Source organism: Amia ocellicauda, chromosome 20, assembly GCF_036373705.1.
Source record: "Amia ocellicauda isolate fAmiCal2 chromosome 20, fAmiCal2.hap1, whole genome shotgun sequence".
In the NCBI taxonomy this organism is placed as follows: domain Eukaryota; kingdom Metazoa; phylum Chordata; class Actinopteri; order Amiiformes; family Amiidae; genus Amia; species Amia ocellicauda.
In genome coordinates, this window is record NC_089869.1 from 3,307,952 (window position 1) to 3,334,765 (window position 26,814).

The 26,814-nt window shown below is 34.0% G+C and overlaps 1 protein-coding gene across 1 annotated transcript in view; it reads left to right on the top strand.

Moving 5' to 3' along the window:
- Positions 1-26,814, top strand: part of LOC136715967 (catenin alpha-3) — a 592,813-nt gene that overhangs the window by 340,603 nt on the left and 225,396 nt on the right. Inside the window, exons 8-9 of the mRNA XM_066693394.1 lie at positions 14,748-14,828; positions 16,467-16,619. Coding sequence (XP_066549491.1) covers positions 14,748-14,828; positions 16,467-16,619 — 234 coding nt within the window. The remainder of the gene's footprint in view (positions 1-14,747; positions 14,829-16,466; positions 16,620-26,814) is intronic.

Here is a 26,814-nt window from a genome sequence, read left to right on the forward strand (position 1 = left end):
GTAAACAATGTGTTATTAATTTTGGGAAATTTCTCAAAACAAATTCCATTATGGTAAAGACCTGAGGGGTGTACTACGAAGGGAGTTTAACTTACTCAGATTTAACTCGGGGTTATCAAGGAAATTCAGGGTTGACAAACTCTGATTGCCTAAATTGGTGTTAAACGGTACTACTACAGTGATTAAGATGTCGGTTAGATGATTCGGTGTTAACGTAACTGGAGTTTGTTTGCGTTCGCGTAAAGTGGCACGTTCGGCAGCACAGGTTTTGCATAATGGCTCATGCTCTGTATTTTTACCCGGATGAATACACGTTGATAATGTCAGCATATGAGGAGTTTAAAGAAAGGTAAATCTAACACTAGGGAGGCTTGTTGTCAGCGCATTGCGAGTAAATTCGTAAGAACAGTGTTCTTGTCATATGTTCCCTATTTTGTGTTATGGACTCTTATTTTATTTGTAATATGACTGAGATTTCAGGACACATAAAATAATCTATCTAAATATGTGAAAACAATTAGGATAATTCAATTATTGCCTACACATGGGCTACATCTCTGAAATTGACCCGTTACTCACTGTTAATGAATTAAGATCTACTCCCTAAAGCACCAAGGCTGTAGGGCTGCCTGTATGAATTTAATGCTATTGTGTTCAGAATAACTTCATTCTAACAATCATTTCAGGTGCAGCCCCAGTGGAAAGCGCACCTGGCAAAAAGTCAGGATGAAATATAAAAATATTCTATCAAGTGGTGTGTATTAATAGTTTTCATCATTAATACACAATACAGATGTGGTGTGTACCCTACACTTATATTAGCCTATTCATGTGTTCACAGCAAACAGAAAAAAGGCAGAAATAGTGAAAACTGGAGGAGGGCCTCCTGCTACATTTTCACAGGCAGAGGAGTTGGCACTGGCAAACAATAGAGGAAGGCCCATAATGCAGGGGGTCAAGGGGGCAGTCAGTTCTGACCCTGGTGGCAGCTCAATGTCCTCCCTTTATGTACAGGGTAATATCATATCAATTGTTTTGATTGCCCACTTTAAAATAATGTTATGTAGTTCACATGCTTGTCTTATGTACAGTTGAGGGGGATACTATTGATCTGCTCCAGCTTTTCCTTTGCTATTAAAAGGATTATTCACACTGACATTATGTAACACTAATGATGCCGAATCCTGCATGCCATCTTCGTTCTCTCAATGTGTTTTGCTGTGCAGGCTGGATCTGACAATGTGCGGTCGCTCTATAAATGTATGCTTGAGCTTGACTGCCAGAAAAAAAGGATACAAATAAAGGAACTTAAATTGGAAATCGAAAAACTGGAACATGTCATAAAAGGTATTGCTATACATTGACCATCCTTTGATCAATATGTCTCTACCATCCGTAACTTTTTTTTCTTTTAATTTTTTGGAAAGGGAGCATGCCAATATATAAATACACAAATCAAAAAATATTAATTTAATGTGTCTTTTCTTATTGGTGGAACAATTGATTAGTGATGGCCTTTCTGACGGCTCTTCCTGTTGAGTGATCCAATGTCACTGGGTCCACTACATCTGGTGGTATCAGCAGCTGGCATGGTGCTCTTTCTTTTCTAATGGTGGCAATGTTATGGAGCACCACACATGCTGCCACCACCTCACATGCCTGCTCCAGATGCACCTGTAAGCCTTGCAGGCAAGCAAAGCATGCTTTGATGAACCCAAATGTCATCTCTATCCTGACCCTTGTGTTACTGTGAGCCATGTTATATTTTACGTTATATTTTATTTGTTCCCTTGTTTGTGGGTCAGGATAGGGGGTCATCAGGTAACGCAGACACGGGTAGCCTCTGTCCCCAAGCAGCAGGCCATCAAAACGCCCTTTGAATGACAGAAAGAAATTGTCACAATACAGCATGATGTGTGAAATATAGGGTGGTGGTTGACTTACCTTGTTCAAATCTCTGACCAAGATTGGATTCGCGAACAATGCGTGAATCAAGCACTGACCCAGGCCACCTAGCCTCCAGACTGGTCACCATTAAATGGTGATCACATGTCATCTGACAAAGGATTTCAGGCCATTCATAGTACGGATTAATCGGGAAGTTACACCCGACATCACAAAGTTAGTCCTGAAGTTACCTGGATAAGCCAGTTACCTCGCTTCATAGTACACCCATCTGGAAGGTGGTTTATACTGGAACAATAACTAAAAAGAAATACTTACTTGCACAACTGGTCCCCTAATACTGATATATTATAGTAAAAGAAAGCCACCACCTTATAATACTTTTTGTTTGTTTGTTTGTTTGTTTTAATATAAAATACATTGGAAAGCTTGGGTACAGTAAGGCTTCTCCCAGCCTCCTGAATAATCTTATGGTATTCAAGGAAGGCTTTGGTGTTTCATAAGACAAGACAACCTGAGGCAGATTTCTAATGGAAGTGCAGGTTCTCCCATAAGTGGGTCCTCATGGTAATGAAACCTTAATTTAGCTGCTGCATGTTCTTGCTTAGTTTTTAGCCTAGGGCAACAGCCTTGTGTAATCTTCAAATAAATTTCACTGGAACAGTTAGGTGCAGCTAGGTCAGTGTTATTTTTTAGGGGGGAAATGAGCAATGTAAGTATGAAAATAGGGTTGAGTTTTGGTAGTCCTGTATATTCTTCAGTGTGTTTCTAAAATGATACACAGCTGTCTGTCATGAGAATGTTGTGTGGAAAGACAAAATCAAGGTGAGCTTATAAGAGTACAGATGTTCCTTGGTAGACTGATAACTGTGAAAACAGAAGTTCTGATATGATGTTTTCAAATCAAATATGTACAAGCAACATTAAGCATTAAGATGGGATTTCCCTGCTTGCTTCTCAGACTGTGTTAGGAAATGAAAGACAGTATTCCTATTTCTTGAATGAATCTTTGGACTCTCACTATAAGTCAGTACCCAAAGTTGTATAACTGTGAATATAAAAACGCACAGCAGTTTTTAAATCTGAACTGACATCCTGCAATCTTTCATTCTTAAACAGCTATTCATGCAATTAAGTGCTACTTGTAGCTACAGGTGTATTTAAAATAAGATTGTTTTGACAGTGGCATCACAGACTAAAGCACACAACACTTTTATGTGTCAAAACTGTTACAAAACACATCTTTTTTTTATACTGATATGGGTCATGTTTATTACTCTGGTAGAACGGCACAATAGATGTTCGTATCTATTTGTTTGTTGAAGGTTGTTAGCTTTAAGGGACTTTATGGTATGTTTTTGAAGAATATTTGTACTGTTATTGCCTGCTCTGCAGTTCCAGAGACTATTACAAATTAAATATGCAGTCACAAGAGCTTGGAATTGGTAGAGTGATATCATTATTTAATTATTAACCTCTGGTGATTTTATTCATTATCTGATTATACAGTAATGGGTGCTATTTGAAAGCTATCTAGAGAAACACATTTTACTGCCATGTAAGGTTGTGTGCTCAGGTTTGCAGTCCTGTGACGAGGTAGACAACAGGGCTGCTTCTCTCTGTGCTACCCAATGTATGTGTCAGGCCCTGTGGCATTAAGGCATACTCCACATGGGGCTGGCAGTGAGTCTCAGTGAGAGTATTCAAGGATTTTTTGATCCGTAAGACCCATAAATTGCGAATGATCTCTGTCTTCGCTCATAATGTCAAACTCCAACTTGCAGTTATTCGACACTGACAGGTTGATTGCTCTGAATGTTGCTGCAATGTCAGGAATGTTGTTCCTCTTTAAAATGTTTTCCAGATTCCAATATATGGATTGACTGATATTTGAGTATAATACTGCTCTAAGCGTATTCATAAAGCGTTAGCAGTCCAGACAATTGTTTGAAGTCCTATACAGTAATCAGAGGGCTACAGTTTCATGAACCCACTTCAAAGTACAGAAATCTGAGGTCTAATACACTCTTTTTGTATGGATTTATTTTTAATTATTTTGTGTTTGTCTTTTCTGTTTACTTTGTATTGTTCCTAGTGAGTTCTAATGGCATCAGCATTGTCTCAGTGCCATTTAACTGTTGTGCAAGGAGACGTTTTCAGAATTAATCAGAATCACTTATGTCAACAGTGGTATTTTACATGATTATGACTTTAAGCAGTGTATTTTTTAATAAATTAAATCAGTTTGCAAATGCCACCTTATTCACTTACATATTTTTAGTGCTTGTCTTAGTTGATTTATGTGTAAACAAACCAAGGTAAAATAAGAAGTTTCAGTACCTTTACACGTAGTCCTTAGCAGTATGTTAAATGTCATAAAGCCCTTCATTCAAATTGTGATTTTATCTACTTATACATACAATACAATTTAATTTCAAATGATTTTAAATTACTTTTCAATGGTTTCATTAATCTTCTGTCAGTATAGTCAATTCACAACACGGAGTCTTCTGATGTGTTCATTGACACTATCCTCTGGATACTGTCATGGCTGTTTACCTTCTATCTCCTATCTCTCACTTATCAGACAGGTCACGAATGCATGCTAATGGTACCCAGTGTTATAAGATTTATGTTTATATATTGACATTCTTTTCTATTTAGTTTTCTTTCAACACAAAAGCAAAAATTGAATAAATGCTGTAAAAATATACATGCATGCATGCATCTATTATTATTATCTGCACAGATCTTGTTCTTTCTCGGTTTCTTTATTATTTTTCCGCTTCTTGTTCTTCTGCTTATTATTCTTGTTTCTGACCACTCTGTGCAAACACATCTCCTCCTACATTTTGTTTTAGCTATCAGTATGAACTTTGTACACTCATTGCACTATATCTGAAAATGGTTTCTATTACTTTTGTTGCAGATTGGGTACTGACATTTTGTATGGTCCTCCAAGGACCGCAAAACGTTAAACAGCTAATAACTACTGATGGTATGCCATCAGCACCACAATTAAAATTGAACACTAATAGGAAACTAAAGGTTCTCTTTCATAATATATTACGTCTGACCTTTAACCTTTTCTGAGCCAGATACTGTACTTTGACTTCTGATACAATGTACCCTCAGATTTTTGACATCTCATTACTTCTTCCAGGAGTATATTACTATGGAACATAGATAGGAATGAATGAAGGTAGAATAGATTGAATGTATGAAGTGTCCAAAAATGCTATCTGTTTACCAATCTGAGCTATGGACCATCAGATATTGCCAAAGGAAATCTTGACTTTTGATAGCTAATAACACTGTACGGGTGTAACGTAGCACTTCACACAAAGGAGATAGACCCATAGTCACTATTGAACACAGAAAGGAAACCTTATAGGCGCTATCAAAATATGACCTTGAATTTGACCTTTGACCTTATGAAGGTCAAACTTACTATGAGTATTACAAATGTCCTAATTCCTCCAAGAAGGAAAGCTCAAAGAACATGAGTTACTGATCAAATGGTTTGAGAACATTAATCTTGACCTTTAACCTCTCCTTAAATATCAATCAATTAATAAAAAATGTTTGTAATATATTAAAGAAGGTAGCTAGGCTAATGGTTGCTGTAGAACATGGCCATTAATACTGGTGGGATGGATACTGACTCCATTCCTTGAATCGCAAATGCCCACCTTTGTAAACTCTAAAGTCCAATTTATAAGTATTTTTACAACAATCAGAAAGATATGTTAGTTGTTAAAATGAAAAAAATATCAGTATTCAAGAGAAGTAGGGTTGTGTCCTTTTTTCAGTTAATTATTTTGTGTTTCTATCCTGTTCTGAAGAGTGTTTCAAATGTCTCACCCCTGTGTTAGTCCATATATTTCCTGCTAATGATAACCGGAACAAAATGCAGAGAAAACAGAATACTGTATTCCGTATAGAGCAACCACAGAGCCAAGTTTTCCCCTTGTCCTTTGATTGTTGTATAATGTTAATGTCTGGTCTGCCGGGGCCAAGCTGTTTAATTACCAACTTGTATTGTAAGTGTAGTCATTCAAATGTTGTTGTTGCACACAGCAGGCACAGCTGCATTGATCGCCCTCTGCAGTCGCCTAAATGTGTGGACTGACACAAGAGAGAGGTAGAGGGCTCAGAGTTGTGGAGTGTGAGGGGCAGACACTTTGCTGCCCCTATAAGCCTCTATTAGCACTTCTTGCAGTTCCCATATTTGACCACAAGGCACCATAATAAATCTGCCTGCTGAAGTAGGGCGCTGAGATCTCCAGCCCCAATATTGTGCAATATATATATATATATATATATATATATATATATATATATATATATATATATATGATCCCAATCATTTAAAATGGAATCTTCTATATGATCTAGACTCCCACCACTTCACATCTCTTTTACAGGAGCTCTCGTTTTTAGCTCCTTATTCATATTTATTACTTGGACTGCAAATATAATTAAGGTTTCCTAACCTGCCCAAGTTTTATTTTTGTCATGTTGCAGACAAGAGTGATAAATTAAATAGAGGGACTAAGGCAAGTTCACTATTATCTTTTTAAAGTGCTTTGTGTTGTTTATTTTAATATTTAATCAAAACATTCTGTAAAAATAAAAGTGAAAAAATGAAGTGTAAATTGAACCATCCCTGAGCCATCATAAGCTGAACTATGTCCAGAACTGGCTCAGATTCAACATACAGGCATTCTGACTCAGGTTTTAAGGCAAGCCATCCTTATATAAGATATGTATGTCAAAAATGCAACACATAAATACTAGCTACATTTATACATTAATTTAAATGTATATTATGATTATTTGAAACATTCAAACATTAATTACACAGTATTGTTATTGTAAAAACACTGTGGCTGCTTAACAGCTGTGCAGGGTGATTGTTACAATGTTACATTGAATTTGAAAAGATAGGAAGTTGATCTTTTCCAGAGTTATTTTTTTGCTCTGAGTGTGAAAGTGTTGCTAAATATGAGATACAGTGGGGTAGACTTGTAAAAATGAAATGTTTATACATTCAGTTGCAATAAGGTGTCCTGAGCTAAATTAGAACATTGTGAAGTAATACAATCTGTATATATACCTAAAACATTGTTTTTGTCTTGACAATTGAATTACAATATTAGAATTATAATTGAAATTAGAATACCAAATCATGAAGCAAAATGCATTCTTTTTTCTTTTTTGCATTAACAATAAAATGTCCTTGTCTTGGCCACAAGGAGATGGTGAAACGTTCTTTACAATTCTGTTCAGATTCTTATAAAATAAGGGTTTATCAACCTTGTTGTTATTATAGACATGATTTAGTTTAATCCACGTGAATTCACATCACCATTAAAACAAGTATTTAACATACCTAAGTGGATTCCATAGGGAATTATAGCAGCATATGTTTTAGGGCAACTGAACCCTAGACAACACATGACATGGGAAAATCAGTACTGAAAAATGCTAAACATGGAAAATGATAAACATCTCTCAAAGGTGAGACTGAGCTCAATCTTAATTTCTGTTTATCCACTGACACAGACAGCTGGGCCTGAGCTGACTGAAATCTCCTTGATGTGTTGTGTCACTATTCTTTGTTTCTGTGAATGAACCGAGGTGTTGTACTATGTAACACCATGTAATACAATTATATTATAATTTATCATTTTATTCCCCCACTCATATATATATACATTTTCTTCAATGTATTGGTTCTAAATAGGGAATTGGAAAATGCAGAAAAATGCACTAAAGATGGAATTAACCTTTATAACTTCATCAGCTTCTTAGGAGGCATATTCAACCACTGTAAGCTGTCTTCTTCTTCAGATCACACAGCATATTACTTGAGTATACAGATAGGTACCTATAACTGTAAATGTACATACAGAGCATAGGCTACCCAATATCGTATGTTTTGTGCCATGAGACTGTTTATACAAAAGCAAAAATCTGTTTAAAAAATTGTTCAGTATCAGATTGCTTTACAGCTGCTGTTGAAAAATTGAGATGTAGCCATTTACAAAGACTTCTTAATTCTGTGCATCTTGAAAAAAAATAAAAAAATAAAACAAGATTAATTTCATTTATGTAGCTGTGGGCTTGACTTGGTAATTACCACAGACTCTGGAAATAGGCAGTGTTTCATATGGAACACAGTAGGAATAATTAATTCCATTGTTTTTCTTTGTACCCCTTTTCTCCAGATAGAGAGTATTAGAGAACTAGCCAGCGTTGACGTCATTGCTTAAATACCCTAAGTCTATGTGACACATTAAGCTGAGAGATGCTTGGGAGCACTAATTTGTGATAAACTGACACCCCAGGGAAACTGAGTGCAAACACTGTTGTGGATTGGGAGGCAGATGGTTGTTTTTGTGTGCAGTTGTTGATGTTCAGGCTGTGCACAGATCCCGGGAATCAAAATAAAAAGAGAAACCTAAAGCGCTGACTGGTGTGTTAAAAGGATTATTTAAAGGCAAGGCAAGAAGATAACAGGCTAACAGGATGTGTATGGACTACTCATACACATCAAAGTGACTAGAGTACTAGCTGCCTCAAAAGGTAGAATACCTACATTTTCATTAGGGTGAGAGAGAGAAAAACGAGGGTAGAGCTGTGTTATACCAGCTACTAGCTTCCCAGATAGCTCTCTAGAATTAAGAATAATATTGTTTTTAACAATTAACAGGGATGATTCACATGTAACACTCTTTGGACATCTGACTTCCAACAAAAAATAAGCTAAATACTAGATAAAGGGCATGAAAACTAAATGCTCCTTTGAAAATGTAGGCCTTCTTTTCTCTTGTACATTTCAAGCAGCTATGTCTTTCTCCATGACTTTGACAATTCAAAAAACTAAAACATGTTTCCCAAAGGGCTTAATCCCCTAATGTCGTTCTACCTTTACTGATTGACTAGGCAGTTGACTCTTGTATTAGCAGCTCTGAGGCCAAATGTCACTTTTACTTGAATTGTTAAGCTTGTCATTGAGTCTGTTATGAGTTTAATCAATTTCTGCTCTTTCTTGCAATATCTTACTAGCAAACTCTTCATCAGGTAATGCATTTTCAAGGTCATGCTATGTGAGTTTACAAGTACCAACAGGAAAAGTCAGATTATAATGTTATCATCATCAACAGTGATACAAATATTTTTTTAAATTGTATTATTATTATTATTATTATTATTATTATTATTATTATTATTATCTCCTGATGAAACCTTGAAGCTCCTATTGGGAGGTTACTAAGGCCAAAAAGTATGGATGATAGGTATGAAACTGTTGTGGTCAGTGAAATGTGACTTACTAGTAGCTCTGCAGATTAGTCAACACTAGGACCTTACCACACCAAAATAAACAATTATATAATATAATATGAATAATTACATACGTATACAATAATATAATGTATATAATTTGTTATATTAAAAATGTCAAACTTTGAATAGGAGATGTATTATTATTATTATTATTATTATTATTATTATTATTATTATCAGTAGTAGTTAGTAGTAGTAGTAGTAGTGTTATTCAGTTTTATCACTGTTGTGAAATGAGCATTATAATCTGATTTTCCCTGTTGGTCCCTGGAAACATATCCTTCATAAATAGTTTGGTCATTTGTCATTCGTTGTTAACATTTACAATATAATTGAGTTTGTCATTTGCTTGGAAATAATTTAAACATGGAACATATACTGTTCATGGAAGAAAATCTGTAAATCAGTCCAGCCACATAATCTCTTTGGATTTGTATGCATGCCGCTGTCATATGATCAATGCCTATTTTACTTACAATACAATTATAAATATGCAATTCAATCTCAGCATTGTGTATTTACTTTTTTGAAGTACAGAACAGTCCCTGTCGTGCATTAAATACAATACATTTCCAGATTCTTTTAAAAACATACCATATTGAATATGATTCCTTTTTAAATGCATATACATGCATTTTCTGTTTGTTATAAATCACATAAATAAAGCATTCTGAAAATTAATGAACAAAGGCAATCCTAGAACATCTAGAATTTCACTGCATCTACAGCCATTTGTGTCCGATCCTCACGCTTGGTGTTTGACAGGTGACCATTAGAGTGCTGATTGAAGTTCTGCTAGGCAATAGATATTCTACTGTTGACTGTCAACATCAGTAATCCAAGAACTACCACTACCTTAGAAAAAAAAATCTTATAAGATTTGATTCATGGCAATACAGTGAAACAGTGAAGGCTATTGCAATTTTGTCATTCACAATCTACATCTATGATGACCTTCAAGCTTTTTTTGCAGAGCACTGCTATTTAGGATAGCTATGTTCTAAGTTAAAGACAGATGTCAGAGCTTTTTACACATAATTAATGGTAGGTGTAACTGTAGCCCTGTGTAATGCAGACCTAATCCAGAAATTCATAAAACAATGACAGACATATAAAGACATATTTATGAATACAGTATTTTTTTGTGATGATAGCTTGTTGCTTTATGTTTCCTCAATAGAGCATGAAATTACAGATGAATTGGAAAAAATTATATTCTAGACATATATCCCAATATTTTTATATTCTTAAAGTAAAAACTGGAATCCATACATGTGTATTGTTTAATGTTTGTGAATATATACATAATATACATACATACATAATCTACTATATGTAAGCTCCATTTCACCACCATGCATGTGAAATCACATTTAAACTACAGTACACATATATCTGCTTTAATTATTAATTGATTTTGGTTTATTAGCTACAACTGAAAACTTTTAAGAAACGTAGGGACCAAAATCAATTGCTATGCATATTGAAGACCTTAGTTAAAGCAAGCAGTAGAACTAGAGGTCCTTAATTCTTGCCTGAGATGGTAAATGTCATTATTGTTAATACTGCTTGAGGTTTTCTCAGTGAAAGATTGGATTTTCAACTAGAAACGTCAGTATGTAAAGATAAGCAATTTGATTTGGTCTCATTTCAAGGAAGCTTTTTTGTTGTCTCTTAAATACAGATCTCCCCAAGCTTTTTCATCTAGTCAGCAAAATACAGACCTTCATTTGAAAGTTGACAAAAGTGTGGATTATATTTTAGGTTGAATTCTCATGATTATTATGAACAAAATCCTATGTATTTATACTGCATATGAGCATCAGCTGCGACATTTCAATATGTCATTTAGAATACTGTTATGTAAGTCAAATTGCAAACTGAATGTGACACTGTATTACATATTAGTTGGATAGAGAGCATTGTTTTGTCCTAAGGTAAACTTTAATTATTAGGGTATATATTTAATTGTGATTGTGATTGTGATTAACCTGGTGAAATCCATTTGGAAATCTTAAAGGCCCCAACTGATAAAATGTCCACAGTCTTATTAATACATATCAAATCTACTTTTTCTTTACTTTAAGTAGGCTAGAAAATCAGTCCTATGTGAATAGGCTATGTGAATTTAATTTTACTTTAGTTGTTCAACCGCCATTACCTTATGTGTAATAATACATTGTATTATAACAAACAAATGAAAAATAAAGATATTTTGAAACATATTAATTTGTTTACTGAAATAGACCTTTAAGAAAGTAGAATACAATATTCAATCAATTTTTATTTGTATAGCGCCCTTCACAGGGTAGCCACAGAGCGCTTTACATAACCATACTACAACAAACATACAGCAAAATAAAAATAGACCTTTAACAGTTTAAATTCAAGTCAACCAACATTAAATAAACCATTATGCATGGAGGAAAGTAAAACAAAAACTATGGATGGCATGGAGGAGAAAATAAATCTCTGGGAGTCCATGGCTTAAGGCTTAGACCTAATGGTTGCCTCCCATCCAGGCAATATAGTTGTTACAGCATCAAGGAGATCAGAAAGTTCTTAAATGGTACTGCTGGCTGTGGTCTTCCCTCAGGTGGGGAGATCAACAGCCCTTGGGTGATGATAACTCATCAGACCCTGGGGTGTGGGGTTCCCCCGGGGTTGGGTTGTGCCTCGTCGGGCTTCCACAGTGGGTATCAAGGTGCCTCGTTGGCCCCTCAGACGGGGGCTATTGCTGGAAGACAAAAATAAAATTGCTCAGGTACTGGTCATGCAATGCAGGACATCTCCTGTCAGACAAATACTATTGTGCATTGTATGCATGGCACTATTGGCTAGAAAAACAGAGACTAAAAAGATGAGTTTTCAGCCTTGATTTAAAGGCTAAGAAAGAGGGGGCATCTCTTACAGAGGCTGGATGATCGTTCCACAGTTTCGGGACCCTATAACTAAATCTTCCACCTGCGGTGTATTTTAGGGACCACTAAGTAACTGGCTTCCTGAGATCTCTACGGCCGACCTAGAGTGTATTCGATAAGGAGATCTTTTAAGTAGGGAGGTGCCAGTGCTTTAAATGATAATATGAGAACTTTGAAATCTATCCTGTAGCGCACGGGGTGCCAGTGAAGAGAAGCAAATACTGGAGTGATGTGTTCATGTTTTTTGTTTTAGTTACGATTCTTACAGCAGCATTTTGAACTAACTGAAGTGTAGAAATAGCTCTGTTTGTGCTACCTGACAGAATGGCATTATAGTAATCCAATCTAGATGTAACAAATGTCTGTATCAATTTCTCAGTGTCATGTAATGAGAGGAATTGTCTTAATTTAGCAATGTGTCTGATGTAGGAAGGAAGATCTTGACACATTCTGAATGTATGATTCAAAGGATAGATTAAGGTCACAGATTACACCCAGGTTTTGTGCTATCTCCTTAGGGGTGAAACTAAAGTTATAATTTCTCAGTTTTGTCAGTGTATGATTAACATTAAGATTTTTGTCCCCTAAAATGAGGACATCTGTCATATCAGAATTAAGCATAAGAAAATTTCTTGTCATCCAAGTTTTAATCTCAGACAGACAGCAGATTAGTGTTTGTATGTCTATGATATTGTTAGGATTTACTGACAAATATAATTGCGTGTTGTCTGTGTGGCTGTGAAAGTTAACATTATTGTCTCCTATTGTGTTTCATGTAAATCTTTGTGCCGAAGATACATTTAACTGTATGCTCAGCAGATTCATATGTTTAGCTATTTGTAACCATTTTACTGTATAAGTGAAAAGGTTGTGTGAATGGTGTGTATCATATTGTATAAGTGAGTTGTTCTGGCTGCACAAATGGTGCAAAATGACATCTTGTATACAATAGGAGACACTTAATACAAAACAAATTAACAATCCACCCCTTTCTATCCATCTAAAAAAGAATTTGGTCCAGGAGCTGCTGTAACAGACCTACAGTAAATGATCTGTGTCTGTGTTTTCATGATGGTCAAATGTAATCAAACTATTTAAAACAAATGTACATCACGTGAAACTTGCAGCACTATTATGAAGTGTCATTGGTAGCTGAATTTTTTTTTTATGCTTTTAATTCTATGAACAGGATGACATTTATACACAAGATAAGATATAGGAATTGTTGGAAATGCTGCTACGTGATTAGCTGGTTTCTAATATGTGATTTCCAATATGTTGAATATGCCATGGGCATCTTACAGTTGAAACAAATTAGTTTGCATATTATGATGGGAGTTTAAAACGTGTTATATTAAGAGAGTTTCAGACATTCCAGAGCCGATAGTTACATCTACTTCTGGGGTGTAAAGGTCTAACAACAAATGGCCTTACACAATTTTTTCCCATCAATAATTGTTACACAATACACTTCATGGGATACAAAATACATACCATGCGAATGCCCACAATCCAGGTCTGTTCAATCTAGATTAAAGCCAGCATTTTTATTGGATTTACAGTGACCTGACTTCCATTTGTTTTATTTTATGTCACTGTTAATCCTTCAGTTCAGGCTTACCTTTCCTATTACACCCATATGTGCCTGACACAAGCTTTGTTTTCCCCCACAATGCTTTATTAAATTCCCTTTGACTTCAAATACATGCAATGTATTTCTGCCCACTTAACTGTTGCAGAGGATAATTAATTGACACTGTATTTTCCAAACTGGTATACTAAGGTTGCATGTCCCGTAAATAAACAAAAGCAGAGTTTAATCTGTTGAAGAGTCTAAGTTTTGTATTTTGGGGGGAATTGCCAAGCAGAGATGTGAGATTTGATCTAGATGGAAGGAATCTGGGATTTGGCAGGGACTATTTTATTCAGCTGCCAGCTCAAAATGATGTCAGTGGTATTTAAAGCATACAAATACTGGGAAACTGCTAAGAAAGCTGCCCCCTCCAACCATTTTTTCTTGTTTTCTTGTTTTGTGTGTGTGATTTTATTTCTTACTTTTTATGTGTCTTATAGACTTCACTGTGATACCCTGTTATTTTGTCTACTTAAATTATTACTTTACCATTCTGACTACCACTACTAATACAAATTTCTCTTGAAAGGAATACTCAAAGCTAAGTGTTAAAGCACTAGCACTGCACACCATATGATCATCTGGCAGAGGACTCTGGAGTGTACATTTGCTTCCTTGATTTCAAAACCTTCTCTTTATATACCAGTTAGTTACTTTCACATTTAAGTCTAGCAGAAACAGGAATAAACTCCAAATACTGCTCTGTGTCTCTACAATTGTGATATTGTGTACAGTGTATTGTCATACAGGAATAACATAATTGGTCTTTCTTGCCTTTTATTGTAATGTGGCATAGAATATATTTGCTTTGGTTAAGAGAGTGGGGGGGCTTATAAATATCAATCGTTATAAAGACGGTTCAAGGAGGTCCAGATATAGAATTGTGAAAATGCCTCAATAAGACTTTTCGATCCTTCTTTTTGTTTGGCTTTTAGGCTGGGTTAAAGGAACGAAGCAACCCTCTGAATAATGCGATTGATAACATGTGCAAGAAGACAAGAGACCTTCGCAGACAAGTATATTTGTTTGTTTATATATTTATTTATTGAAATTATGTATGTATGTATGTATGTATGCATTAAGTATATTCAATTCATATTTTTGATTGATCTCATTATTTAATTTTTTAAGCTTGTGAGGAAAAACAATGTCATTGTCACTGTCACTGAGTGAAATACTTAGTGATTGTATTTTGTTATTTTAATTGTAAAAATTAAAAAGGGCAGATGAACACTGGTAAGCATCTCAGTTTTCGCATTTTAAAATATAAACATTAAAAATAAAACAAATGCATAAATCAATAATAATTGTAGTAGTATAAGTAATAATAATAATAATAATACATATTTTTATATGAATGGTGAATATGCTATAGCAGACTACATATCTTCGTAGTTATCACAATTTCCTCACATTTGTTTGGTTCATTGCATTGTTGCATAATTTGATTCAAATTGAGTTAGTTTAAATACGTTAATTAAAACTGTTCTGTTTGGTATTAAGTTGTACATAAATACATACATACATTTGTATTGGTATTCATGTATCCATGTATTAAATTAAATTCTCTGCTACTTCTTAGTTTAATTGCCATACAATGTACTACATGAACTTACCTAATCAATAACCAAAGTCTCATGCAATCTGAAAAATTGAAAAACAATAATCAATCCATGATAAATTCACAATGCAGTACTGATATGCCTAGTGGGATATTACATGTTCAGATTTGTATTTATATATATATAAAAAAACAATATATTATAGATTGTCAACACATATTGACAAATAAAAGGGGAATTAAGTATGTAAAAACCTATTTTATTTTATTTTACAATATTTATGTCAGGAATAGAACACTTGAGGGAAGCATCACAATATGTTTATAACCCTTTAGGTTATAATGTACACAATTAAAGCCTGCTATTTATTTACTTCTAAAAAGACAAAATCCTGAGAATTCTAAAATAAAGAAAAATATTTATAATTATTTATTTAAAAAAAGCTGATCATCATTCAATGTTTCTGGTCAGTTAACGATTGTACCCATGTTCTGTGATGTCTTAGAGGGGCAAAAAAGGTTTGAAGCCAATCACTGTTTTAAAGGTTATACCTAAAGTTGTTAAATTACCTTGAAAAGAAAACATTTTATAAATATCAATAATTAATCGTGTACTTTCTCCAGACAAAAATAAAATTAAAAAAAAGCTGAAGAAATAGTATAACTTGAAAGGAGATTAACTGGGTTACACACATAAGTCAGCTTCGATGCAGCAAATTGAAGACAGGCTTTTATAAAGCATCCCTGCCAATTTGTTTGTAGTCATTTCTTAGCACGGAAGTGACCAGGATATAGTGGTTCATGCAAGTTGCTTGATTTATTTAGTAAGTTATTGTTTCTCCGCCAGCTCCGGTTTCATTGCTTGTGATTTATGGTGTGTCCTTCAGTTTGGTCATATTTCCCACATCTTAAAGGCCAGCACTCCATATTTAGATGTTTGAAGGTTGCAAGGTCTGATTATTTCTGTTCCTTATTAAAGAAAACACAGTATCTGTCTGTAACACTTATATTTATGGATTTTGACTATTGTAGCAAAAGTGTAAAAGGTGATAGAGCTGGAACACATCATGTAAAATAATATTACATTTTGCAGCTCAGAAAGGCGATCATAGATCACATCTCGGACTCCTTCCTGGACACCACTGTCCCACTTCTGGTCCTCATTGAAGCAGCTAAAAAGGGAAAAGAAAAGGAAATCAAAGAATATGCAGCTATATTTAGAGAACATGCCAACAAGCTGGTGGAGGTAAGTGCAATGACAGCCACAGAAATTAATTATACTATTTTTTAATATTTTTAAAGAGATGAGGCAATCAAGGAAATAAGGGAAACTGCCTTCAGATCATTATACAGTGGATTATTTTGTTAGAGATTGTTGACGTTTGTTCTAACCGTAACAGGGTATTGGATATTTTAATTGAATAAACAATGTATTCTCTAAATATAGCTACACATACACACAGCAGCAAATGTAAGTGCACAGTAGCTACAACGCATAAACCTTACTCCACCATGTAATCTTTGGAAAAGTCAATTTTATTCTTGAATACATGTTTTCTTTTTTTCTGTGAGCTTGTATTTATTTAGGTATTTAACCCATTATCTTCATACTGCTGATATAGTACTGTGATTACATTGTATCTGTAATACATCTAGTCTGTATCTGGTTAAAAGGATTTTTAGTGTTAAAAAGAAAATTAATTAAATTGTTAAAGAGCAACATCATTATGATAAGATTTGTCAAATAAAAATGTATTACTTATGAAATGGGACAAACATATTATTATTATTATTATTATTATTATTATTATTATTATTATTATTAATTGTATGGAATGAGCCAGGACTTGTATTTTATTCAAAACAAAGAAAGTTTCCTTTAAAAAGGTATGATAGAGGGAGGACGAATTAGACTATATTTAATTAGAAAGGTCTTTCTTTTGTAACAAAAGTTTTAATAATACTAATATAAATAAAAATACATGCTAATTATTAATTGATATAGACATAAAACTAAACAGGAAATCCAGTTTTATGTTTCAATTTGGAATGTGGGAATTCACTATAGCCAATATTATTATTATTTAATTTCTTAGCAGACTAATATATAATGAATACATGGCTTTATTTTTGGCAATTCCACACATATCCTGAGCCTAGTGTGTATTTAGGTATATTTCTCTCTCTACATAGCTGACACTACTAATCTACTGAGTCACTTCTATTCATGCTGTCTAAACTAGTACATGCTCAGCCATCAAGCATATGCAAGTAAGTTGTCATAGTTCTAATCCATCTTCAGATTTACTGTGTATGTGTCAGTATTTTTTAGTTATCATGAGCATTCATTTTATGCCTCATCCCATGGCAGTCCACTCTCAAGTTTTATTTATACTTTCAACTTGATATCCTACCATTTTCTGTTAGATCTGGTGATAAATTCATGTGAAGACTCACATCCGTATGATTTTTTTTTTTTACTTTAAATTGTTATTAATTTAAAGTTATTAATTTACATTCATTATATGTTTCAGTCATATTATAATATGTTAATTATATTAGTAACTGAGAATGAATATACTATAAAGACAAAATATTATTACAAAATAATGTATATTAATTATAATTATTATTATAATTATAAATCAAAGGTGCTGAACTTGTCTATGCAAAAAGATAAGCATGTAGACATTTAACATGCCTTCACTAATCATTATACAATATAATTTAAAATGTAGAGAAATACATTTATTTTGCACAGCTAAATCTATGACAGGCCTTTAGCCTACATCTTTCTGCTGGAATGTCTGGGCCGGTCTTTATCTTTCTGTCATTCAAAAGAGTGGGTTAATGTCCCATTGTTGTCTGACAAACCAGGTGACAAACCAGGACACACACAGATACATTCTCCCATCCCTCCATCTGTTAAATGTAGGATGAGAAAAAGCTCAGTGTTATATTTAGTCCCAGGAAATCCCAAGTTGCATAATACTACTTGTGCTGTTTACAGAAATGCAGTGACAGAATTGAGCTTGCTGTTCTGTCTGTCTGCCAATTTGGAAAAAGCAGGTATTTACAGGAACAAGAGTGCTCAGTGATGTGCTGTGCCCACACAATATGAAACCCAAGACATGAATGCATAAGCCAAGCAGACATTTGCCTTGAGGTCAAAACATTTTTAAATTGCAATTGTTTAAACATTTTGCCTCTTTGTTTCAGATATTTACTGTATTATATTAGATAAAGATCTTTCCTTTTTGGAAACACTCCTACTACTACTAATAGTAATAATAATGAAAAAATAACTATTTTTTTATATTATGAGATGTGAGCGAAGCATAAATGAATACTGCAAAAGCAGCTGACATAAGCATAATTATTTTTAATAAAGGCAACAAAAGTTGGTTGCAAAGTGATTTTAAAGCATAATTTGGGATTCACTGCATTTGTATTTTAGATGCTGAAAACTGTTTGATGGCACCTGTTGTATATATACTATATTTGAGTTTACAAAGTGTAAGAAATTAAGTATTAGAAACTACTTTGCAACCGTAACTCAAACCATAATGCATTTTAGTTTTTAGTTTTGATGAAAACACATTATTTCTTTGGACAGAAATGTACATATTTTTACTACATATTGTGAGAAGTTAAAGACCTCTGAAGTAAGCGACTCTATATAGCTCATTAACTTTTTACCACTTTGATATCTATGCCTTCACTTACTTTAACAGAATGAAGGGTTTGGGTATCAGTCTTCTAAATGTACCTGTGCTTAGCAGTATCACACTCAGTCATCCATAATCCACAACTTATTTCAACCTGACTTCAATTTGCACTGCTGTGCTTACCAGGAGTACAAAAAAAAATCTTGCATGCTGCCAATAGATAAAATACATAGGCACACAACACACTGAATCTGGAATGCAAACTGCAGAATTTCTAATAACCCCCAGTCTCAAAGGCACTTGACAAGAGACATTGTAATGAGCTAACTCATAACATAACATAACTCAATACCCTTTACTTTGTAATAAAAAGGCATTGAGTGTGAATTAACTTGGACTTCCACATAGTATAATATATATCAATTGTTAGAGAGTTCATTACAAGGGGTGGCTATTGGTTGTCAAACTGATGATCCCCCAGATGATTATAACCTACCCAATCTTGGCAGCAGTTTACTAGCTTTGCACCTTTACTGGGAAATTTCAACCACAACGTGTGAGTCAAGGTGCCCTGCATGGACTTGTGTCATCTGTGTCCAAGTTTTAGGATTCATGCTACACTGTAATCTTTAATTTGATGGGCCACTTGTGGATATGAGTCGGTGGTGTAATCTTTTATGGATAAACTCACTTACACTGTGGTGTACCGTCTTATTATTAATAGGAAAACATAGGGGAAAAAGTGTTCAAGGCATCAACTGATCATTTCTCATCTATGAAAAATGCATTTTCCTTCATTCTGTGTTTCAGCTGCATTCATTAATGGTGTGATGATGATGATAATAATAATCATCATCATAATCATAATAATAGTAATAACAATAATAATTCATTTATTATCATCATCTTGCCATCAATGCATTTTTACTTTGAAATTCTGTGTATCATCATTCTATGAATGTGTCTGGGTCCGTAGATAGCTCTTTCTATAATTGATCTTAAATCGGCTTAAATCCCTGTGCACAGCTGTAGTTTTGCCTAATTCCTGCGTCTGCAGCCTAGAAAAGATCATAATTAAACCAAAGAGCATACATTGCCAGATCAAGAGGCTTTATCATTATGTGTCCTCTATATATTGAAATCTGGAAATATAAAATTGGGATCTTAATTGCTGAGCTGTTAAAAGCGTTCTTCCGCTTAAGAGTTAAAACTGAAGAGGCTAAAAAAAGGTCATGGCTGGTTTGCTCCCAGTTTGTATGTGTTTGAACTAAATAACTAAACTTGTCTTCATATATTTTTGCAGTGTTTACTGACTTTAAATGTGCTACCGCACTTCTATAACATCTACAAAATGGGGTCGTCTTCTTCTTCAGGTCACTTTCCTTAAGGTACTATACATCTTTTACCCTGCTGCAATTTAATTTATGTATAATTGCAGACATGTGTGAACTGGTGCATGAACTTCAAAGGGGGAATGAAAACTATCCTGACCCAGGATTAGTTAATTCACAGATGACAGATGTGTTAGAGTGAGATGAAGCATTGACTGTTTACAGCTTTCCTTAATCCTGATAGCCCTGCCAAGCAATGGTGCAATCATGGCATAATTGTTTCATGTAATATGATTGAGCACACATTTGATATATTAAAAAATAATAATAATAATAATAAATTAAATATGTGGATTGCTTTGGTGTTGCACTGTTCTGAGGCTTAGCAACAAAGGCGTACTGTGTTTTACATAACATTGCAGCACTTCAGCAGCTGAATGATTGCAGTCTGCTTTGACCTTATATGCGGGTTACATGAACCTCTGTTAAACATGGCTGTAAATGTAAATGCCATATTTTTGTATATATATAACTTGCCTCTCTATACACCTATTGAAGCAAAAATATATTTTCTTATGCTGTACATTTATGACTGGTATGCTTGGGGTGGACACAGTCTGTGCACCCTTGGGTGTTTTGTACCAGAATGGTATAGTGTTATAATAATAATAATAATAATAATAATAATAATAATAATAATAATAATAATAATAATAATAATAATAATAAAATGTACATGTTTATGTTGCAATATGTTGAAGTATATAATTAAAAAACAGTACCATTATTTTACTGTTTTGATTTTACAGGAATATATAGTTTGTTTTTGAGTAGGCAGTGATGTATAATAAAGACAAGATTTTGCAGGTTTCTTCTGTTTGAAATGTGCTTTCATGTTACCTAAAACAAAGGATGACCAATGTCATTTTAAAGGCATTTCTTGTTCTTAATTCCTAGAGGCCCCAATTATTTTTGACAGCAAATGTAAGCCATATCTAAAATGCACAGTGAAAGGATGATCTCGCAATGAAATGGTCACGTTTTCCTTCATATTGGCAAAATAGTGGCCTAGGGGCTCATGTGTCTGTTACCTGACACAGGAAAGGTGTCAAAACGACCTGCTGGGACACCCGTTAGAATGTTTTTAATTTATTCATTCAAACAAGCCAGAGAAACAACACTAAAGCCTTGGTTGTCTGGACAAGGACATTTTCCATCAACAAGGTCACATTGCTCTTTAAAGGCATCTTTTTTTCTTCCACTTTGAATATATATATATATATATATATATATATATATATATATATATATATATATATAACTGTTTTTCTTTCAAAAAACATTTAAGCAGTAGCCTAGCTTAAGGCAAAGAAGGTTGAAAGCTTACGAATGCTCTGAATAAGTTCAAGTGCATCTATTCAATGCAGATGGGTACAAGACATGTCACATTGGTAGGGCTGACTGCAGTATGATATGAAGAAAAGGGGTGAAAAATGGGGTGATACCTCATAGTGTCCATGATGGGTCTTTAATGAAAATCAAGATCAACCATTTTTTGGTATATCTAATCATATTATTTGAGCTCAAGGGGAAAACAAAGGATGTTTTGAGAATATGTGGTGTATTTGGTAGTTTTTGAGTTTAGTAAGTTCTGGATATTCTACATTCGTATTCTCTTTTAAATAAATTGGGCTACATTGGCCTGGATGTTCTTCTATGGGTTGTCATTGCATTCTATTTGTTTAAAAAATCATCTGGAGCTCATAAATATTCAGAAATTGGGTTTGTCTTTAGCTCCATTGACTTGTATATAGAAAAGTCTAGACTTATGTTCATATGGAAATATGGGTGGGTTTTGTCAATCTAGGTAAAAAAAAAAACCAACAACATATGAGTAGAGATCCAAGCCCTGTGTAGAGAGCTGTTGAAGGAAATGGAGTTGATGGCCAGGGAACTGCATTGTATGAAGGAAATTAGGAACTGCAAAGACAGCAGTTGATAAAAGTAGCAGTAATACCTGAGCTAGCAGAAAAGTTTACTATTGCTACAGCCAATATTTATACTTAATTAGTCCCCCCCCAGAAATCTGAGGAAATTATTCTTAAATTCTGTGATTTAAAAGGGTGTTTTCTGCGGCACTGATTGAGATTAGAAAAAAACGTGTGTTTCAGGCAATTAAATTAAAAGGCATGAACTGAGACCATGATGGCTGCTTAAACTGGAATACAATGTCTCTGTCTTAAAAAGAAAATGCAACACTATGATTGACAATAGGAATTACAATGCTAAGATATTTGTCATGACAAATCAATATGAAGATCAAATAGAATAACATAATCTGATTTTAAAATGCATACAATTACATGAACTTTTAGATGGCATTAAATGAAAAACTTGAAATATAATTGTCTATTAAAAAAAAATATTTTTTTTAATCAAATAAAATAGACTATTGTACAGTTTTAATGTTTCTCTAATCCATGTATTGTGAACATTATGTTTGTAAATGCCGGCATAACTTTAATATAATTTTCATTAGATGCAAGGCTTTACATGTCTACATAGCGATACTTGGAATCCGAAATACTTAGCATCAACTGTAACGTGTAACAGACTGATAATGATTTAGCTAAATTAGGCTACAAAAAAATCAGTTTGCATGTATTAACATGTTAACGTTAGGTAGCTGTGTGTGCACACATACCTATCTACCTTTTCTCTCTCTTCAGAAGCCACCATTTTATGTATGGTTATAAAGGTCCTCTGGCGTTTTAAGTTCAGGCAGGGAGGAACCAGCGCTAAAGGACTTTCGCTTCATGTGCTGAATTGATTTGAGATGATCATCTAACACTATTTGGTCAAAAAAAATCTCTCAATTTTAAACCTGCCTCTATGGGTAACTGATCATGTTGATAAAGTTAAGCTATTTAGTTTTATCCCTCCTATGTCGGTAATAGCAGATCAAATTATACAAAAATACTCAATGGAGATAATTGACAAAACGTGCTTACAAGTGAATGAAATGCAAAATAGGCGCTACTTACTTTATAACTAGTGGTTATATATGGTACCACCTTTTATACATTTTTTTTTTTTTAATACAGGCAAATTTTGTGGCAAATTCCACGATCATGGAATCATGGATTTCTGGACGGACCACTTAATTCATATTTTCATTTTGAGATATGAGACAGTTTTCATTTGTATATTTATTTTGTGAATAAGAGTTCCTCTTACTTTACGCTGCTTATTTCATGTTTGTTTTACTTTAACCCATATTGAGCCTGAAGCATCTATGTAAAAATATTTAATTAAAAAAAAACAAAAAAAAACTTGTATGTCTTATCATACTCGTCCTGTTGCCTTCATAATCCTGGTAGCTCCTCTAAAATTTGACAATTTGGTAGTTACTTCTAAATTATTGCTTGGGATAGTTAATAGCGGTAAAGATTATTCTCAAACATGTTTTAATTATAAGGCTATGGATTTTTATGGATTATTTTTGAAGATTTGCCATATTCAGTTACTGAGAGTAAGCCTGTGAGTGGTATGAGTTCTGAAATAGGAAATTCTAGTGAGAAGATATATAGACAAGTGAGACTTCTTTCTGTAACGGGGAGTGTACTGCAGAAAACTGATACTGATCTCTGAAATTGTTCAACACAGCTTCCCTATTTAACAGCAAATCAACTGTCAACTCGTGCAGCTTTAATGATACACTAAGTTAACTGCTTCTCAGTAACAGCCAAAATCTGCTGCTGATATATATTTTTCCCCCCTTCTATATCCATTTTGTCTTTGGATATTTTTTAAATCAAGAACAATTGTCTTGGACACTTTCAGGGAAAACCTTAACTTCGCTCATGCGCAAAACACCTCTGTTTATTTAAGTTTACAACATATATTCTCAAGTAATTACATTTCATGCCCATAAAGTAATACTTACTATGACATATGGTACATAACTGTTTATGTATGTAGAAAAAAAAGATCACATAACAATATTGAACAATCAAACAAAAAAATGTTATCTGTAATGTAACATGAGAATATTTGTCTTTTTGTTCTTTTTTAAACATTATATTTAGAATAATTAGACATTTACACCATATATTAACTATATATAGATGATTGTTATGTTTTAGTCCATGGCATCTGAAGCATCAGAATCATGATGAACATACTGTCATCTAACTGTCCTGCCAGTTACCGGTGTTCTAATCAGCACTGTATTAAATACAAGGTCAAGGAGGTTTTCACTGAAACAATCAAACTTTGTTGTTTCCAATGTGTATGTCATCATATTTGCCAAAGAAAATAATAACTGTTGCAAAATCTAATCCGTGAGTGAATCAGAAAAGCAAGGTTATTATCTCAGTACTGGGGATTTACAATTCATTTGCCACAAAAATGAATTTATCAGGTATTATGGATGATCTTGTTCCCTTGTTCCTGGTTTCAGTTGTTTTGATTAAATGTAGCAAACGTTTTGACAGTAATAATAAAAGTATTCCCATTAGGTATTCAGATTACAACATTTAAATAACTGTATTCCATTATAGTTTCTCGGGTCAGACAGATATTCTAAATACTGATACTTCAAAAAACAAAAAGTGATTGCTTTAAGGATTACTTTAATTTACAGGAAAAGGTACAAGTCTTGAGTAAGGAAATTGTAAGAATAAGTAGTGGTCCACTTATAGTATTTTGCAACATTGTTTTATTGATATTAAGCCTGGCTCAAGAGCACATGATTCATCAACGTTATGTAAGTAGGCATAAATGGATGCTGCCACAAATTCCACATTCATCACATAGAGCTACAGATTTGTTATTTTTAAATGAAGAGAATCAGACATGTTACAATCAACACTTTATTATTATTATTATTATTATTATTATTATTATTATTATTATTATTATTATTATTATTATAAAGCAGGAATGTAAATTCAATATGTACTTTACAGATGTGCCTTGCTTCATGTCAAAATGTGGACAATATTCAGGGGTATTATTATTTATGAATGAAAGAAGGGGAAAATATGAAAGACTAGATGGGCTGTGGAATCCAGATTGTGTCATCCTTCTGTGTCATTATTTTCTGTGTGTTCCTTGTACTGACCTCTACTTCATAAAGGTTTGTTTTTGGGTATGCTAAAGGTGCAATGCTTTAACTGTTCACTACTTTGGTACGACCCCCTTTCTTGGGACAAACAGTAAATACTGGCAAATCTGAATTTTGCAGTACACAGTCACCAGGTCTGATGAGAGCCCCACATGACTTGCAGTCATAGATTCCTCTGAGTCTGTGAGACACATCTTGTGTGGTTGCAAGGGCAACTTCATTGGCTGTTTGGTTCTTTGTAGGCACTGCATTAAAGTTGCACTAAAAAGGTTTTACTTTAAGTCTTAGCCTTAGTCTTAGTCCTGTGAAATTAGACTTATGTAAGACCTCACAATAAGACCGTTGCACAAAACAAAACCTTGCAGGTCCTACATTAGCCCTGGCTTACCTGTTGTTGCTAAGCAACAAAGTCTGATCTCATTATGTTTGTGAAGAACAAACAAAAAAAAATGGCTGCTTGTAAAGTAAAAAAGATCAATTTTACCGAAGACGAAAAACTTATCATAGTTGAGCAACTAATCATGAGAAAGCATGTAATTTTGGGGAGGTTAGGGGGTTCCCTAAAAAATTATGAAAAAATAAAGCCTGGGACGAAATAACGCAAAATGTCAGTGCCATCAACCCTGCTGTTATTTGCACTGTAAGTCAAATTTGAAAAAAAAAAGAAAAATCTGTCTTCTGAGGGAAAAAAGTGTTTTCCAAAAATAAACCAAAAACCAGAGGTGGGCCTTTTCAAACTCTTACACCATTAACATCACTAATTATCGATATCTATGGATGGTGTTTCACCCTGTGGGTGCCCCTATGGATGGACAGCACCCCTAGCATTTGCCTATTCCACCTATGCCACGGGCCGGCACTGCAGGTAAACCTATTTTTACAAATACCAGTATTTAAACTGTAGCAACTGTATTTTCAAATACCATTTACTTTAAAATGTAGGGTATTACATGTGTACACATATGCAGCTATCTGTATATAAAGAGAAAACACTATCCTAGTAATACAAAAAATATATATATATTTGGTAATCATTTGTTTTTAAAAGTATTTGTGCCATTTACATGAGGTTTAAATACAGTACAATCAATAATAGAAAGTGTATATTTCGTTCTATAGAAACGAGCAGGGAAACCACGCCATGGCATCCTGATGATTCCGAGGAGCTGCAGCAGGGTTTCTTTGAGAGTAACAGTGTGCTCAGTGAGTTGTTTTTACCGCAGTATAAAAGCACTTTAAAGTGAAACACAGGTATACATACTACTCGCTGACATCTACATTTAATGAAGGACATTGATGGTGGGTGAACACTTC